Source organism: Buceros rhinoceros, unplaced genomic scaffold (genome assembly GCF_000710305.1).
Source record: "Buceros rhinoceros silvestris isolate BGI_N320 unplaced genomic scaffold, ASM71030v1 scaffold4014, whole genome shotgun sequence".
NCBI classification, from domain to species: Eukaryota; Metazoa; Chordata; class Aves; order Bucerotiformes; family Bucerotidae; genus Buceros; species Buceros rhinoceros.
Genome location: NW_010406476.1, coordinates 24310 through 42327, shown reverse-complemented (window position 1 = coordinate 42327; position 18018 = coordinate 24310). Strand labels below are relative to the sequence as shown.

The 18018-nt window shown below is 42.8% G+C and overlaps 1 protein-coding gene across 2 annotated transcripts in view; it reads left to right on the top strand.

Moving 5' to 3' along the window:
- GRIA4 (glutamate receptor, ionotropic, AMPA 4) overlaps positions 1-18018 on the top strand; it is a 93460-nt gene that overhangs the window by 72693 nt on the left and 2749 nt on the right. The window contains exons 11-12 of one of the 2 annotated variants that reach the window (XM_010134103.1): positions 10438-10552; positions 12730-12864. In XM_010134103.1, the coding sequence (XP_010132405.1) occupies positions 10438-10552; positions 12730-12864 (250 nt within the window). Of the gene's footprint in view, positions 1-3365; positions 3481-10437; positions 10553-12729; positions 12865-18018 lie in introns of both variants that reach the window. The other variant, XM_010134101.1, reaches the window with a different exon arrangement.

Sequence of the window (18018 nt, the reverse complement as noted above, 5' to 3'; positions counted from 1 at the left end):
CTTTCCCTTCAACGTGGAAATTAAATATGAAAACTTTTGTTATTTGTAAAAAGAAAAATCTACCTAGTTGGTTTTTATTCATCTTAGAATATCCAGATAAGTAGACATTAACTTGAAAAACCTGGAAAAAAGAAGTTTTAAATTATCGGGTAACATCTTCACCCCAGATAAAATAAAGATTGGGGAAAAAAAAACTCTCAAAGGACTTCAGCACAAGGACTTTTGTCCAATTCAATGAGTTTTAGCGTTCATACTTGAGAGCCTACAGCTTAGGGGAAATGGTATGAAGATGCTTTTACAGATAGTGATTGATAGAGCTTCCCATCTGCTTTAAAATAAGACTGTGTTTAAGTGGCTCGTTGAATTGAGAGTGATATTCCTTGAGATACATCTCATTTTTCATGTGAGTGATCACTCCTGCCCGCATCTGTAGCACTGTCAAAGCAGCTGTTTATGTTATTGCCACCCAGCGTGACAATTAGACATAGCAGCTTTAAATTATACCTTGGTTTGGTTCCTGTCAAAGGGAGGAGGTTTCACATTGACTTTGTAGACAGCAGGCTTGAGCTATATACCTAAACCATTTTCAGAGTAACGTTGGTCAATGTCAAAGGAATAGCGTTTGTGGGGTTATCTTTCATCTGTGGCTCAGTCCCATTGTCCTTACAAAGGTAAAATTTACATTTAGCGTACTGGAAATTTGTCTGTAAAGTGTCAAGGCTGGCACACAGTTACGCTTCTGAGTGAGGCAAACAGGACGAAAGCACAGGCTGTATAACTAAAAGCTGAGTAGGAAGAATCTGGAGTAAATATGACTGGTTCAAAAGCAATTGCTTCCAAGAACAAAAGGGACAAATGAACAATTCCCTTCCAATTTTGCAGTTGCTCCTCTCCCTCTGGAGCATGAACCATAATTACAGCACTTACTAACACAATCGCATTTGTCAGCCTGGCTGCTAAATTCCCCTTAAAGCTTTATCCACACGGAGCAGTCTGTTATCCCCCCCACTACAGCCGGCCGTTCTCATTGGCACTTTCGGGGACAGACAAGCAATTACTTCATCTGTATCGAAAATCTCATATAAAGGTAACTAGAGTGCAGCTAGGTAAAGTCAGATCTACACACAGGCAGTTTCCAAACTTGATGACCAGCCAGTGAAGATCTGTCTCGATTCCAGCAGGCGCTCTATGAAAAGCTAAAAGACAGTGAAGGTATGCTCTGAAGCTGACATTTGTCCCACAAATGGGCCAGTGTTGTAAGGAATGCTCCATAAGTTGTGAAATCCTGGCTGCCAGGAAGATAGCTCTCCTAAAGAGGGAGAAAAAATTTCCATTCTAAGACGAGAAGGGACTCCCGGGGACCAGAGACTAGGTGAATCACAAGCCCCACTGGCTTCTGGTGCCATAAGGTCTTATGGAGCCCTGCCACCAGAGGATCTCTCTTCCCCAACCCTTCTCTAGGTGCTTTGAAGGTGTTGCATCCTCTCATAATTGATGAGGGGAAGATGCCTTTGACCGATACAGCTTTTGCCAAGTCTCACTCAACCCTGACAGACAGATCTTGATAGCATTAAACAAGTTCAGAGAGAGAACCTCCATCTTTCTCAACTGCATATTGTCCATGAAGAGCAGTAATTAATCTACTGGCACCTCACAGATACTTCTCTCCCTTTGGAGATGAGTGGTGCTCCAAGGATATGATGCCACTGCTCCAGATGCCTCTGCAGATCCACAAGCAAGGGTGGTCAGACATCCAGCACCTGCCTGATAGGCATGGATGCACTGGGAACCTCTGAACATGAAAAGAAGAAGAAAAGAATTTATTATGATGAATTATGGATAAATATTGATGGAGTTGTTAGGATACATGACTGTTGAGGCTCTTAGCAATAAAGATCGGAAGCCATACACTTAACAAGTGCAAAGGAGGTGATGAAGGCTGAAAAAGTGCCTTGGCAGCTTAGTTGTCAACTGATTTTAAAATGTGATACAGTGAGTGTAGTTCCTATAATAAATCCAGGTGCCTTACCTTGGGGTTTATATGGTCATCTATACTGTCCACCCTCTGCCATCCAGTCTTAATGTGCCCTGGACACCTAAAGGAAGACCTCTGAGCTTGCATGGAAGCAACCCCATCCTAGGACCAGCTGTGTCCCTTTCTTGCCTGAGTTTCAGTGCGCTCCCAGCAGCCTGGAGGTCATACAGAAGCAGTGACTCTCCCTTCATGTTGGCAAGCCCCCTCTGCCTGCACAGATCCAAAGTATCTCTCTGTTAGTTCTCTCATATGAAAATAGAGCACTTAAAACTTGAGATGGAAGATATCAGGTTCACGGAGCCCCTTTCAGTCTGTCGTGCCTATGCTACTGTGCTGCTAGAAATGCAGGATTTGTCTTTCATCCAGTGGTAGCATAACATGTATAAACCCTCCCGGGAAAAGTCCTCGGATGTCCCAGCTACCTGCTTGTATCTTAGCACCCAGAAAATGGGCTGGATTTGGTCTTCCCAGTGCTTGAGCTTCTGCTTGGTTGCACTGTCCCCAGGTTTCTTCAGAAAGGATGCCCTCCATGGCCACCTTCTTCCCTCACACCTTCAGGCTGGGAGACAAGGTGCTCTCCCAGGATAGCCTGGCAGTCCCTGGAGGAACAGCACTAAGCTAGACCCCAGCTCTTCCACTTCAGATAAGCCTCTACTGTGCAAAAGGAGCAGGACTCTAGAGCCTGCATCCCAAATGTACGGACATGCCTACAGCAGGTGATGAAGCTTCAGACGGGCAGGACTCCTGGCACTGTTTTCTACTGACTGACAGCATCACAGTCAGCGTGCAAGCTGCCGGCACTCCTCTTCACCTCCGCCTCGCCGTGCCTGTTTCCAGAGCCTTAGCCCAGAGCTTGAGCAGGATCACTTTGAAGTGCTGCGTGTTAAAACTGTATGTGACACCGTGACTGGCAGCGTCTAGCAGCGGCTGTCTGGAGCTTGCTTCTTTAGTATATGGGAACACGTTTTTCCCATCTGTGTGAAAAATCAGCCTGGGCCCACACTAAACACATTCTAAACACAGATTTAAATAAGTCTTTGTAAATAATTTATACTTCTAGGCAGAGTTTTATCATCATTTTACAAAAATAGTTTTGGTTGGTTGATAGAACTTTCATATTAAAATCCAAGCCATTTTGAAAATCATTTCTACACCGGAAACACATTTTTCACATTTGAAAGTATTATTTGTGCTGCCAAGGGCTTTGAAATATGGAAATGAGAGGTTTATTTAGTGTGTGGATCAAGCTTATAAACAGCTTAAGTCCTCATTCCTTCTAACATCTTAACAGCTGTGCAGTTTCTTACAAAATATGTTTTATCGTTTCAAGAAATGCTGTTAACCTCGCAGTTTTAAAACTGAATGAACAAGGCCTCTTGGACAAATTGAAAAACAAATGGTGGTACGACAAAGGAGAATGTGGCAGCGGGGGAGGTGACTCCAAGGTTAGCCTCAATGTCACCAAAAGCGGGTAAACAGTATGTAAAGTAATTGGTGCATCTGCTGGGGTTTTACCTGCGACAAAAACCAGCTTCGCCAGTAGCGCAGATCTGCTGGTACCTGCAGTTGAAATCTAGGTGTATGCAATTACTGTCAAAGCAAAAATATTTGCATTTGTTTAAGCAGCCCAAGGGAAACTCGTAAACAGTCTCTGCTGTGAGATCAATCACCAGCGTTCAGACACCTGCATCTTCTGAAATCACGATGAGCCTTTTTCAAGCTTGTTCTTCTGAACAAGCAGTTTGAAACCTTCAGAAGAAAATACCAGGTCAGACTTTTTTGCTACTATATGGTATTACCCAAAATATTTTTCAGAGATAGGAGATGAAAAGGGTGAAAATTAGTGTAACTGCCTCCTAGCAGTAATCAAACGCATGGTCCAGGCTCAGGAATCCGCTACTGACACAAACGATACTCGCACAAATCACAATTTTCACTTGAGTATCCAAACTAGGATGACAAATTTCAGCTAAAATATCTTCATGATGACTCTTCCTGATATCTCACCAGCAAACTGAAATCCAGGGTTGTTCCCTAGGCAGAATTTATCTGAGAGGGATTTTAGGCTGAATTTAGGCTGAGTTGATGAGAGCTTCTTATTCTTCCTGCATTTCTGTATCTTCCATATGGCCGGTGCCGATGCTTCCTCACCTTCTCACAGCTTCCTTTTGGGAAGCTGCCTTATGCTGAAAAGATGTGGAAGTGGAAGATGGTGAAGTGCGGGAGGATGAAGGTATTAGAAATACCCCTTCCATGCCAGGCAGCATGTAATAATATTTATTTATGTGCTTGTGTGTGAACAATATATAAGAGAATGCTGCACAGGTAACTGTGCAGGCACAGGGCTAGTCAGATATAGATGATTAAATTTGACTGATTTGTCACACAGTTTGTGTAGTGTGCTTTACAGTTGCCTATGTATATTATTTCTTACTCTTTTCTCTCCTTCTTCAGTTCTCCTTCTCTTTCATGCTGTGTCCTGGCCTCAGGGACCATCCCTTGGGCTGTTCTGCGCTCACCCAGAACCGGTCTCCTAATCCTCTTCACTTTGCCTTCAATCCTGCTGCTCTACCTATTTTCCCCCACCACTCTGCTCGCCAGCAGTCACAGTTTCAGAAATGGTCTCTATTTTCTCTCCCAAAGTGCTTAGGCATATTAGACCTGATAGCACTTACCTGCAAGTGGAGCAGACACCAACTTCTCGTAAGAAAGTTGACAAGTGAACCATAAATCTCCCGTGGTGCTGCTGTTATATGCTCCATCCAAGCCTGAACTTTAGCTCTACTGGGGGAGGGGTGTTTATGTAATATTTTTAAATGTCACGGACAGGGAGTCACATCATTAAAATACCTCCATTTTCTTAGAATACTCTCCTCACAAACCCACTGCAGTTGAAAGGTGAGAGAAAAGCTAGATAGCAAACTGAGGATGCTTTAAACTGACATGCCCTGGTTAGCAGCCACTGGTGCATTGAGTCATGAGGCAAGAACATGGAAGCTGCTCATGGTAGAGGAATGGGCAGGGCTTCACCAGGGAAATGTCTCGAAATGCTGAAGAACCAAGTTTGGTGTGATGGCAAGTGGCAGGAAAAGGCGTCCTGGTAAAAGCAGAAAAGAAAGGAGAGGAGTGCAGTCCTTGGAGAAACAAGGAGGATCTGTGAATGCAGGAGGGAGGAAGGAATCCGTTGCCAATGGAAATGGGCCACAAGTGACACAGGCAGTTCAGGATGCAATAGAAGATACGGTGGGCAAGTCAGTATTAGCAAAGGATGGAGAACACGATGGAGCTCAACCCGCGATCCTAGGTCTATATACAGCCTGTCTGACCTCAGCCTGTTCCTTACCACACTTTTTCCCAAGCATAGCTGAGTGAGTAGGAGGTACCAGAGCTCCTGGGAAACCCCAGGTCCATCACACACCTGCACTGCCCATGTTCAGTGGGACCTGGCACGCCATGGAGAGGAGCAGGCATTACCATGCTTCTCAGATTCTGCATTGCAGCCTCATCTTGATTTTTAAACTACTGCTACTCTGACTCCCTGAAGTGTTATTTAGCCATTTATCATCTACAAAATCCATTTTCTTGTTCAGGAGCAGTCTTGTAGTCCAATCAATTAAAGGCAGTAAGACCCTTTCTACTGAATTAATGGAGCTCTAAATATTTTAATTTTATATGCTAGCAAATGATCATTAGTGGAATAACCAGGACACCATGCACTGTTGTAAACCTGACAGTTACCAACAAGTCCTGAAATAAGCTCATAAGCATCTCTAGTTAATACTACTTTTCATTGTATGAATTTAAAAAGAACAAGCCCTGAGCTTTGTTAGCAGCTCCAGTCCAAATTAGAGGGGCTTCCTACTGTCAGCACCTGTGACTCGACTGATAACTGTGCTGTTACTATTTGAGATTCACCACTCAGAGTATGAGTCGAGACCCAGAATAACCATTAATGATAGTACAGAGGACTATAGAAATCGGGAGAGCACAGCAGTTCTCTAAAGGTTTGTGGTGTTCTGAGGAACAAGATTTCTCCCGCCTCCCGTCTGTGCTCTTAAAAGGTCATCTCTATCCTTCCAATTTACTGTTCCCTTTAAGGAACAATCTTCCAAAATTCAGAAAGACAGTTCAGAGAGCTACCCTGCGTGAACCACCTGAGGTTTAGCAACCTCATCAATTAAGTGGTGTTTGAAGATAAAACTGAGGTCCCCAAGTCGTTTGGGTGCTTTTGAAAGTTTTCCCTCAGATCTTAATTGTATGCCATCGTCATTTCATGTGATGCATGGGAAGGTATTCAAACACAGTTTCTGCCGCTCTGCTCCGTTGTTTTTGTGGGAGTGTGAGTGGAAGGGAGCCATGCTGATGAAGCTGTCCTTCGGCCTCTGCTGGCAGCCCTCAGGAGAACTCAATGGCCTTTGGTTTTCATTCAGCAAAGGAGAGTGACCTTACACTTAATGGCTCAGCCGTGAGTGGGTAATGAAAACGTTCCTAAAGCACGCTCGTGATTGCATTTTTACAATCTCTGTCTGCCCAAATTCTGTATGGGTTCAGAATCACTCAGTATTGGAATTTAAATGCTATAATTACCCATTCGTTGTCTGAACACAAGTAAATCAGAACTTCATTAATGCCATTTTAAAGCACTGTGATTTCACTGAAGTTGCTGGCAGAAGATCCACCCCAAGGCTTTTAAAAACCAGCCCTTCCAACAGCAAGAAGTGATTGATGACAGGATAGGAGAAAATGAGTAAGGAGTCGAGGGAGGAGGTAGGAGGGCTTAGAACAGGATGAAAAGATAGAAAACCAGTATCCCTGTGCTGTAGGGCTGTGCTGCTGTTGACTTCAGCACAGGAGTGAAGAAGTGTCTCCTGTGCTGTCACACAACAGTTTTGCACTGTGGCTACATTGGACAAATTATTCTCCATTTATGAAGGGTAATTTTAGTCATTATTTCTCATGTATGATCCTTACACAAATTTGAGGCAGATGGATCCTGTTTATATATAACAGTGGAGATTCTTGGCAGCTGTCCATCAAAAAAACTACATTGCTTTTCACAAACTCTGCCAGTTTACTCTAGTTGAAGATTTAGCTCAACATTAGTAATTCAGAAATTACTAATCAACTTGGGGGAAAAAAAGTCTATAGTAATTTTCCGTTATAATATTAAATGCACAAGACTGAACTTGATGGGGAATTTAATTCCAAGTGCTGGATTTACCCTCTGTATGTGACTTGAGTAGGTTGCCCTTGCTCATATACAGCAGATCATACTGATTTCTAGTTTCTGTCCCCTTTAATATCAGTGGGACTATTCACTAACTGATTGGGTTAGCTGTGCAGTAACAAGTCGTAATCTCTGTGTCTGTGTCATAATTATGCTTATTTGGAGAGGATATTTTCAAAGAAAGAAGAGACATAGAGATAACCAACTTGCCCTAAAAGCCAAGGTGATCTGAGCATTACTCTCCCGTGGGAGATGTTGAAAATCTCCTACTAAAATGAAAAAAACCAAACAAAACGAAACCTAAAATACATGAAAAATCACTACTCCTGCAGTCACTTACTGTGATTGCAAAGAGGTGTGTAAGTTGTTATTCTAAAAAGCATAACCGAAATCTTCCTTTTCTACTCTGCAGCCCCACAGTCGGGGCTTCTTGTATTGGACCACGTACATTTACCATCACAGCTGGCTGGTGTAAAGTGAGACAAAAATCCGTTTCTGAAAGCATGAAATGTTTTTAAATTTAAATTTAAATTTATCTGGGAGTGCTTCTCCCTTGTCACAGCTCAGACTGTCTGAGGGGAGATGTAAAGGGCACATCACGTCTCCTTCACGCAGCCTCACTGAGGCAGGTGAGAAAGTGAGGGGCAGAGGACAGGTTTCCTGGAGCTTGTGCAGTGCCTTGATTCAGAAGGTATTTCAGCAAAAATAGTGGAGAGGAGAAGCAAGGGCCTGGCTCCAGAGGCATCACTGGCTGCATCTTAGTGAAAAGTGGGAATTTCCTCATCGCCGCTGCCCGCTGCCATGGCATATACTTAAGTACTGAGGAGAGCACGGCAATTTTAAGCATGAAATCAATTGCTTTTCACACAGGAAAACCAGAGAGCTTCCTCACAGAGGCAATGCACAAAGCATGATGTTAAAGGAAGTACAGCTGCAAAGAAAAAATTCCCTGCCTGTATCAGGCTTTGTATAACTATATTGTTAGCGCTGAAAATCCGAGCACAGAACTGGGAGACATCTGTTTTCTGACTTGTCCCAACTTGTTGCTGCTCTTGATAGTTCATATCAAATCCAAATTATCATTTTAATCCGTTTAATAAGTAACAACTGCACAGGCTTCTGATTTTCTATGTGAGAACAGTGCCGGAATGTCCCTTACCTTTGTCATAACCAGCTCCATGACACTGCTGGGAACTAGGAGCACCGAAATGGGGCTCAGTGCCAGTGCGTGACATGTTACAGATGATGGCTATCCAAAAAATCTTTATTATTTTGCACTTGTACTGGAAGCAAACAGAGGATCATATTGACAGGCAGCTAGGCAGCATCCCAATCTGCTACCCGCTCATTTCACAGCTGTGGGACTCTCATATTCCACTACCAACCTGCAGAACCTGCTGCCAGGAAGCATGAAGGCAAAATGTGTGTGTGAATACTGGAAAAGATCAAGAAATAGGCATTTTCTGTTCTAGAAGCAGAGTATTCCATATGAATGTGTAGGATTTGGAAAGTGGATGAAGCATTTCCTTTACTTAAAGGGATCACTTGAGAGTCCTGGGGAATCCTCTCACCCAGCTGTAGCTGTGAAAAATTGTCATTGCTCTGAGGCTTCCTGAGTAGCCAATGAAAAGAGACAGGCATCTCGGCAGAATGCTTCATCCTGTGTTAAAGCTGGTATCTCAGCCCACCTTTGGGACCTACCTATCCTTGTCCCTCGACTGCAGGGAGGACTAGACAGGCAGCCAATTCTTGGGGCATAACTTCAGGGTGAAAAAGATGATTTGAGGTGAATTCCCCCCTTTTTGTATATCTACAAAGTAATCAGAATGCGTGAAAACTCAGAATCCCTAAAGCTAAGAGTAGCGTACGAGCTTCAGGAGCTGTTATTTATGTATTAAATACATACATACAAACAAGCACAAATACATTAATACCGGGAATTTCCAGTTAAACAAGCGATAGATTATAAAAAGCCCCTTTTATCTTCCATAGTAACTATTTTAGTAGGTTCAGTTACACTACACTAATCAATGCTTGCACTGGTTATTTATTTATTAAGCCTTGAATTCGGGAGTTAATGTTTTAGCAACTCATGGATTTTGGTGTATTATGAGAGATTAATTTTCCCATAGGAATCTGCTGGCACACACAGGATCAGGTCCTGTGTCATATAACATCACCAAAGGGCTATCTATCACATGCCATTTCTACTCACCTCCCTCCTTCTCTGATATATATTGTGTTTTCATGCACACCTGCACATAAATAGATACGCATATTCCTACCACATTAAGAACTGGACAGCCAACGATTCCGAGTGGAAAGTACATAAGATAAGTCCGACTGGTACAACTGCATAAAGTGGGGCATTGCCATAATACTCCGAGAATATTCACGGAGTTTACATAACCCCAGTGTAAACCCATAGCGGTTCCTGTCTTTGAGGCATCAGATTAGGTTTCGTCTCAATATTAAACTCTGTTACGTCTCCCGCAGCAAATACCATTACTAAGAGAAGATATTCCAAGTACTAATTTATCATCAGCCTGGGACCTTTGAAAGACTTATGTGAGTAAGTGAGATTTAAGGAAAAATGCTGAATTTTAAATGAAAATGTCATGTTCTTCTTAGCTGAGGATAAGGGCGTTGAAGCTCTCCCCCCAGGTTCTCTGCATGCAGACCTGATGACAGGTCTGTGCCGAGCGGTTATGGGCAGCAAACTGCACGAAGCATCTCCTCTCTATTGCCAGGATAATTTTGAGGGCAGTAAATGAAATAGCTGTCGCCAAATCATGTTATGAGTTTGTATGCGTACAAACTAAAACCAGATTGAAAGCAAGGAACACAAATGACTATGTTTCTGAAGTCCTGTTTCCAGTTGTATTATACGTGTCTCTGAAGGTTATGTTGTTAATATGTCTAAGCCAATAGTTTTGGGTTCACAGTAATTGCATACTATTTCTTTACAAACCTTCCCCAGCAGTATGTGCCTGTTACCTAAAGCGATGGAGCAGGTCCCGGTCATATGTCTGTCTCTAAACCTGGGCCAACAGTACATGACATAGCACCCACTGTGGCCTCTGCTCTGTCACTTTGCAATGCGATTCTATGTAGTTTTACTTGAATAACATAAAATAACATATATAATGTTATTTATGTTATTTTCCACGTGAAGAACTCCTGTAAACCTTGCCGTTTTGAAACTCAGTGAGGCAGGCGTCTTAGACAAGCTGAAAAACAAATGGTGGTACGATAAAGGTGAATGTGGACCCAAGGACTCTGGAAGTAAGGTCAGTCGCTGCAGTTCGGGACCTACGATCGTGTTCACAAAGCAGTAAAGGAAGTAATAAACAAAATGACTAAGAAATAAAATAAGCAGCTGTAGACACAGAACGAATAAGCTTTGCCCCACATTCACGGGGGTCACACTTTAATTTAAAGAAGCACTATTGCTTTTGAAAGTCTTCAGTGACATAAATCACCAAACATCGTCCTCCATATTCAGGATTCAGGGCATCTGTTGAAGAGTCACAGGGCAGTTTGGAGAGTTCTGGTGGGGAGGCAAATTGGGTTAGTTGTTTCCTCCTCCACACCTTCTCCTTTTGGAGATGGCCTCCCTCAGCGGTTTTCTGAAAAGGAAAAATGCTAGCAGGAAGGATTGCCTTCCATCTCTCCCCAGGGTGGCTGTGCCTGGCTGCCTTTAGGAAGGTCCCTGGTTCCTCGAAGAGCCAGGGAACACCGCTTGAGTCTTGAAGTGAAAGGGTTTGGTAATTAATAGCTTTCCACAGCATCCAGTGTTTACCCTCATCCATTCCCAAACACTAATCCTGACAGCGCCGGGGAATGGAGCCTTCTCTGTTTCTCTCTACTTGGGGACAAACGCAGAAGCGGGTATTTTCTGGTGGCTGGGAAGCATCACAGTCAGTGCCAGCCCTGTATTTGGAGAGTCTGAAGTTTCTTGGCGGAGTCTGTCTCTGCAGCAGCCTGTGCCGTCCAGAGCTAAAAGGAAAGCACGAGGGGCAGCAACTGCCTGTGTGCCCCGAGGGTCACCCTGATGGGTTGCAGGTAAAAGCAGCCTGGGAAACAGATTCCCAGCACATCGGAGAAAGGAGTGAAAATTGCCTAAGAGGATGGCAGAAAGCTGTAAAGGACAGCTGAGAAAGCCTCAATCCACCACATTTATCAGGTCTTTCTCAGTCCTCCCTCCTCTTCCTTTGCAAGCACCATGTTAGCCGTTGCCACCAGAGGAACGCCTCACCTCCAAGATACTCAGAGTCCTCTTAGCCAGCTACAAAGAGAGACAAAACAGGTCCCAGCTATAAGCCCCGAGCACCTCTGTCCATTCCTGGGAATTGTCGCTGTGCTGATCTACCGATTACACAATAAATAGTGCCTCTTTAAATTAAACATCCAGAGATTTTGCATTCTTCGTAAGTTAAAATCTCATAGAGATTACAATCAGAAGTTAAGTACTGTCCTTACTTTAGGAAAAGGTGATATAGTCTGCATAAGAATAAAGCTCTATAAGTATCTTAAGGCGCACAATGTAGTTTCTGAAAGTCAATCCTGAGAGAGTTCCTCGAGAACTGTGCTAAAAATGCACGTGGATTTCAAATCGAAGAATATGATTCATAGCTAATCAGTGAAGTATAGAGAAATGTAGAATAGTTATTTAGTACAGTACATCCATGAAGGTGATAATTTATAAAATTATGTGTGTTTAATAATTTGCCAAAGAAAGTTCTCACTGTTGTCTGAATTACAAATACTGTGTGAGATTTCATAAATCGCTATTTTAAATTATGCCATTACTGAGCCTTAATAGTCCGTGGGCATGTGCCAGAACTGAATCTATTATAAGATAGAAACAATATACAGTAATCGGTAAGAGGCAAATATCTCACGATGTGTATGGTAGTGTGCGCTTTCAAAGGAAGTGTTTGTTCCGAGTAAGAGCTTAAGCCTCACAAGTTATTTTCAGCTGTCATTTAAGTATCAAAAACTCAGTCTGGATGTTTTAAATTAAGAGCAATGCCTACCACAAGTCCAATTACTGGTTTTGTAAAGATCAAGCAGAGTCTTTTCTGGTATAAATGGATTTCTGAAATCTAAGGCTTCTAAAGACCTTTATGTAAACGCAGTTTCATATCAGTGCTAAATGTCCCCTAAAGAGAGCTAGACGTGACATTGTTTAACTCTCCACTTAGTGGAAGTAATGCTTTGCAGTAAGCAAGCAAGGACATCCTGATATGCTGGCAGTATACTTACAACGTTTATTTATGCCACCCAGGAAAACTAGGTGCTTAAAATATGTCTTATAGATCCAGATAGATCAAATTTTGTGAGAAGTGTGTAAACAACTGTCGTTTAATTTCAGCTAAACTATTTCCAATATTTTAACGTGTAGCTTGTGCTCTTGGGGGGGGTCTGTTTTCCAGGGTTAACTGTGTCACTTCTGTTTCCCCAGGACAAGACGAGTGCCTTGAGTCTCAGCAACGTTGCTGGAGTCTTCTACATTCTGGTTGGAGGCTTGGGCTTGGCAATGCTGGTGGCTTTGATAGAGTTCTGTTACAAGTCCAGGGCAGAGGCGAAACGAATGAAGGTGGCAAAGAGTGCACAGACTTTTAACCCAACTTCCTCGCAGAATACCCAGAATTTAGCAACTTATAGAGAAGGTTACAACGTATATGGAACCGAAAGTATTAAAATTTAGGGGTAGGACTTAGGGCCTACTACAGTGAGTGGGTGATGCATCTTGTAACGCAGTGTTGTGACATGTCTGTCTAGTGGTGCTTGCTTCTGAACAGAGCTTTATATTTTGGAAAACTTCAGTGCAAAGTGGTTCAGTTTTTTTGGCTGCAGATGTACAGTACACTATTCTATGTTGCTAATAGACATCTGCATTGCAAGGAACTTTTAACATAAAAAAATACAATTTTAACTGTTGTCAAATTGGTTTGGCAGATGACAACTATTTAAAATCGTAAAGCATATCTTCAGATGGCCAGTGTTTAATTACTTGATTGGCCAGTCTAGTTTCCTAAAGGTTTGCACTCTACTAGTGACAAATTGCTGTAAGCCTTTGTTATTCAACGTTGGTCCTAACTGGGACTTTGTTACAATCGAGATTTAGGATAGGCAATGTCGCTGAACCATAGTTAATCTAATGGAAGACAAGGCACTGTCAAAAGAAGTCTAAATGTTGGTTTACCTTCTCCCTCCTCCCCACCCTATTCCTTCACCCTCCTTTTATACGTGTTTTATGCTAATTGTCTGGCATTTTTTTCACAATATCCTGCTTCAGGTCAACCTTTGCCCACAATAATAACAAGTCACTAACCAGTGAATAGACCTTGGTTATCGTCCTCAGCTTTCAGTAACTTACCCCCTTACCTAGCTCAGGACTAGTATATTTTAGAAGTTCACCCAGTGATTTCAGAGACCGAGCCGCTGAACTCACCGAGCTGCATCCCGCATAGTTCCCTTCTGAGTAGGCGTGCAGGGATGGTTTACTAATGTACTTGCTTTCTTCTGTGCAGGGAGCATCTTGCCAACTAATCATTAGACACATCAACTCTCTGACCTTTGGAAATGGCACGGAGCAGCAAACTGAGCTTCTAAATATAAGATTTACATAGCTCCCAAGCTGTACTGGCTGCTTTATAAATGAAGGTGCAGCTAGGACCCTGCTCTTTCGTGCTACCTAGAGCTCCCCTGCACTTGCAAATAGCAAAGCACATGTCTCCTCTGTTAACAAAAAAGCTTGAGCTACCTTTTCCTGAAATCACTGAGCCATGCCTATAGTAGAAATAAGAAACAAACATTTAGGAAAAAGAAATGACGAATATAATTTTTATGTTGCCACCTAGAAAAAATTTGTGGAGGAAACAACTGGAGCTACAATTATTATTTTTTATTTATTATTTATATAGCGCTGGAGTACTCGGCGCTGTACAATAGGTGAAGTGTGCCAAACACATAACAGGTCCCTGTCCCGAGGAGCTTACAGTCTAAAGGCACAGCCGGTACAATACCGCACCATACAGTACACAGCAAACACAGAGTGAGCAGAGAATGGTGGTTGAGCATGATAGCTGGAGCGCTGCGAGGAATAGGTGGGTTCTCGGGGGGCGAGGGAGGGGGCTTGCCGTACGCTGGCTGGGAAACTGTCCCAAACGTGCTGTCACTGTGTAGTTTTCTTTTGTTCGCTGTTGTACAGGAATTCACGACCCTAGGAATATTTCAATTGTAACAGAGCTGCCTAATTGCCCCATTTAAATAAAGCCCAAACCTTCAGCTGGGCACTTTGTTCACTAGGGAAAATTTGAGGGATAGTAGCTGTCAGGGGGACTCCAAGAGCATCGGCCAGCGTTCATTACTGTGCACTACGACTCAGGAGTTCCAGATGCTAATATTAATCTCCCAAGTTCACTGCTACTGTCAGTAATAAGGACCTTAAAAAGAAATAATTCTGTGCAACTAATGGTGCGAATACAAAATGAGGAGTTCTTCTTACTTTAAATTAGTGATGTGCCCACAACTGAGAGTGTCCCCAGGCTGGTATGAGTCCCAGAAATCATAGCTTATCAAATTTACAGGGTGCAATGCATCCAAAACACAGTCTTAAAGAGAGCAAACAAAAATAGAAAGCTTTCGTGCAAATACTGACCTGACCCAAACTGGCTTAGCACAGTAAACATCGTATCCAGCTCTGTGATTCCAGTGCAGCAAACACTATGATTATACTTCTAGAATTTATTTTAGCTCTGCTGTTTTCTTGAAATAAAAAGTAGGGCTAACGGAGTTTTATTATTTAAGGAAAGATCATAAGTACCTTCCTCTAAAGTCTGGATTTTTGTGGAACTTGTTGCAACAGATGAGTTCTTGTGAGAAAAAAATATATTAAAAATGCCCACATTGCATTTTGTTTTATTAAAAATTAATGTTTGGGTCAGTCAAAACTTCTGGTAATCTCTTCAAACCATTTTAGGATGCAGACATCTGAAAATTCAGAAAAAAACCCAGAAATAACTAGGATTTTGAGCAACTATTTATAGACTCCTGGAATTCTTTATTCTACTTATTTGCTGTAATACTTCCTTGAGAAATTGCAGCATGTGAAGAACTTCCTGTAAAGCCATTTATGCTTACATGTGGCAGACTGCCAAGGTCCAGCCATCCTCTCCTGGCAATACTTGGCCATCCCTCGCCACGCAGGCAGCAAGGGGTTACCCGTGTGCCACACGCTGTTCAGGGTGACCGTGCTGTCTGTTTGTACACACGCGAGTCACAAACCTCCGCTGGCCGGCAGCAGGGCAGTATCCCAACACTGGTTATTACACAAATTTCTGCAGAAATATGTCTGTCTGATGCATTTTAAAACCTTTTTTTTATCCAAGGAGTAAAGGGATCATACTGGGACTAAAACTTCCTAATATGGAAAGGTGCTTGGCGGTTCTAACCTGCATGAGTAACCAACTGACTTAAGCTAACGTCAAATAGTTTTAATAGTATGTGTTTTAAACTAATATAATGTAGCTTAAACAACCCGTTTGACAAGTAATATTCATTACCGTGTGTTTTCTTGTAGTTTAATCTCGTCAAAAGTGAGTCGCCTGAGGGCAATTCACCTGCCTGTGAAGCAACAGAAGATGAAAATGTAGGACTAGTCTGTAGGTGTGAACTAGTTTATACGATAAAGGACTAGTCCGTATGATAAAGGACTAGTCTGTATGCAGGGGATAGTGACACTCAGAAGAGCCGACAGGCTATCCCATCTGCTGAAGGCAGAGAAAGGTGTTTGCTTTAAGGAGGGAACAATCCCTCCCTCTTCCCCTGGGCAGCGGTTTTCCATTTTTTGTGTATATCAGTAGTAAGCCCCTAGTACCCTAGTTGACCTGATGCCCTAAGAACAGTGCAGAACCTTCTCTCCAGCTGCTCTAGGAAAAAGCCCTACTGAGTCCCTCACCTCAAGCCCACAGGCTTCCAGAGGTGGTGTCCCAGTATGCAGCCAGCCGCCACCACTGCCTCTCCACGGCCGCCTCAGTAAGCCTCGATGAACCAGCTTCTAGTTCAGCTACCTTCTCTTGCTCTCCCATCCCACGCCGTTGTTTATAATTGACGAAATTCATTACAAAACTACGAAAAGCAATGAAAAAATTATTCAATTAATTACAAAAAAAAAAAGGTGAAGTGCTACAGGATGGCTCAGTAAATGTGTAATGCACTTATTTGGACTTGTATATTTGCAATTTCATATTCGAGATAGAAAAATTCATTAAAAGTTCATCTTAAAAATCTGTGCCAAAGACACCTCCATGTGACCCAGGTACTAGAGGGGCCTGAACAACAAAAGAACCCACACAGGCTGGGATATCTGTATTATATAGACTGAGGATGTCAGTTCCTAAATTCCCATTTCCCAATAGGAACAGGGCAGCCAGTGTTTTCACGTGACTAATTCCACAACTAATTTAATCAAAACTAATGACAAATTTGAGAATACCTTATCACTATTAACTGCATACACTTACCGCACAGAGACTGTCTCGACTAGGGTAATATTCACAGCAAATACCAAGACTTTTCCCTCCCATCCCAGCCACTCCTGACACTGTTTCTGCAGCCAGGCCATAAATCTGAAATTTTAACAGCACAGTTAAGCAGAGTATTAGTCTGATTTATTACCTATTGCATAGTTTAAAAAAACAATACAGAATCTTACCTGGTTACTTGGCTTTGTGACACCTTCCCGAGCACAAGTTTGACCTGCTCCTCCTGGCTTTTAAACCGTCTGGGTTGTTTCCGTGGTCTGTTGCTGAGCTGTTGTTAATCTCTGCTGTGAAGAGAGAGGAGTTGTTTTACTGCAGCTTGTTCTGTTACTCTGTGGAAGGTGCTGAGATTGTATTTGTTATTCTCTTTTGATTTTTTTTTTTTTTTGGTGGCTCACTTTTTACTGTCTTTCTGTCCTGAGTGTGTTGTCAATGGCCAGAAAGCTCTAGAGTCTGAGCTGCAAGACCGCAGTTACACATAGCTCGTATATCCCGTGTAAAGCTGAGCTCTCTCAGATTTCCCAGGGGCAAACCCTGACTGGCCTGGGATAGAGAGCGGATCTAAGTGATGGTACATAATGAAGAGTTTCTGGGAAGTTCAGCTCATCTGGATTAAGCTGTCCCTTTTCCACCCAAGTTTACATTCTAATCTGATTTGGACTCTTGCCCCTCCCCAAAACTAAAGCACCTTTATCTTTTCTTGCCATTGACCAAACCATGTGCTGTGCATTTCCGCGGGCGGTTGCCAGTCCGTAACATCCCTTTGCAGTGGGACTCTGGACAGGTACTATGTGGAGCTCCGCCACGTTGCATCGTGTCTGTGCTTTGCAAATCCAGAGATTTTTATTTGCTGCTGGGGAGTAGTTGAGGGATTTTTGTACTGTATGGGCCCAAGTCCCCACTCCCTCCTTACTTCAGCTTCCCATTTTCTATCTGGCTGTTGACTGGGGTCAAGGTATGTTTTGTCAAAGTACTGTGGCAGGAGGGAGACTTTTCAAAGGGTGACTTGGGACATTGCGACTGAAGGTTATTGAAGTCAAGGTTTTTCAGTGTAAGGGGAATGCTGTAACACCCTCTGTAAGCTGGGGCCTTTTCCTGAATTCAGCTGCTTGTCAGGGCTGAGGTTTTTAGGGTGACTGATTTGGAAAGTCGCTTTTATATCCAAGCTCCAGCTGTGCCGCATCAGCAGCTGTGCTTTCAAGAAC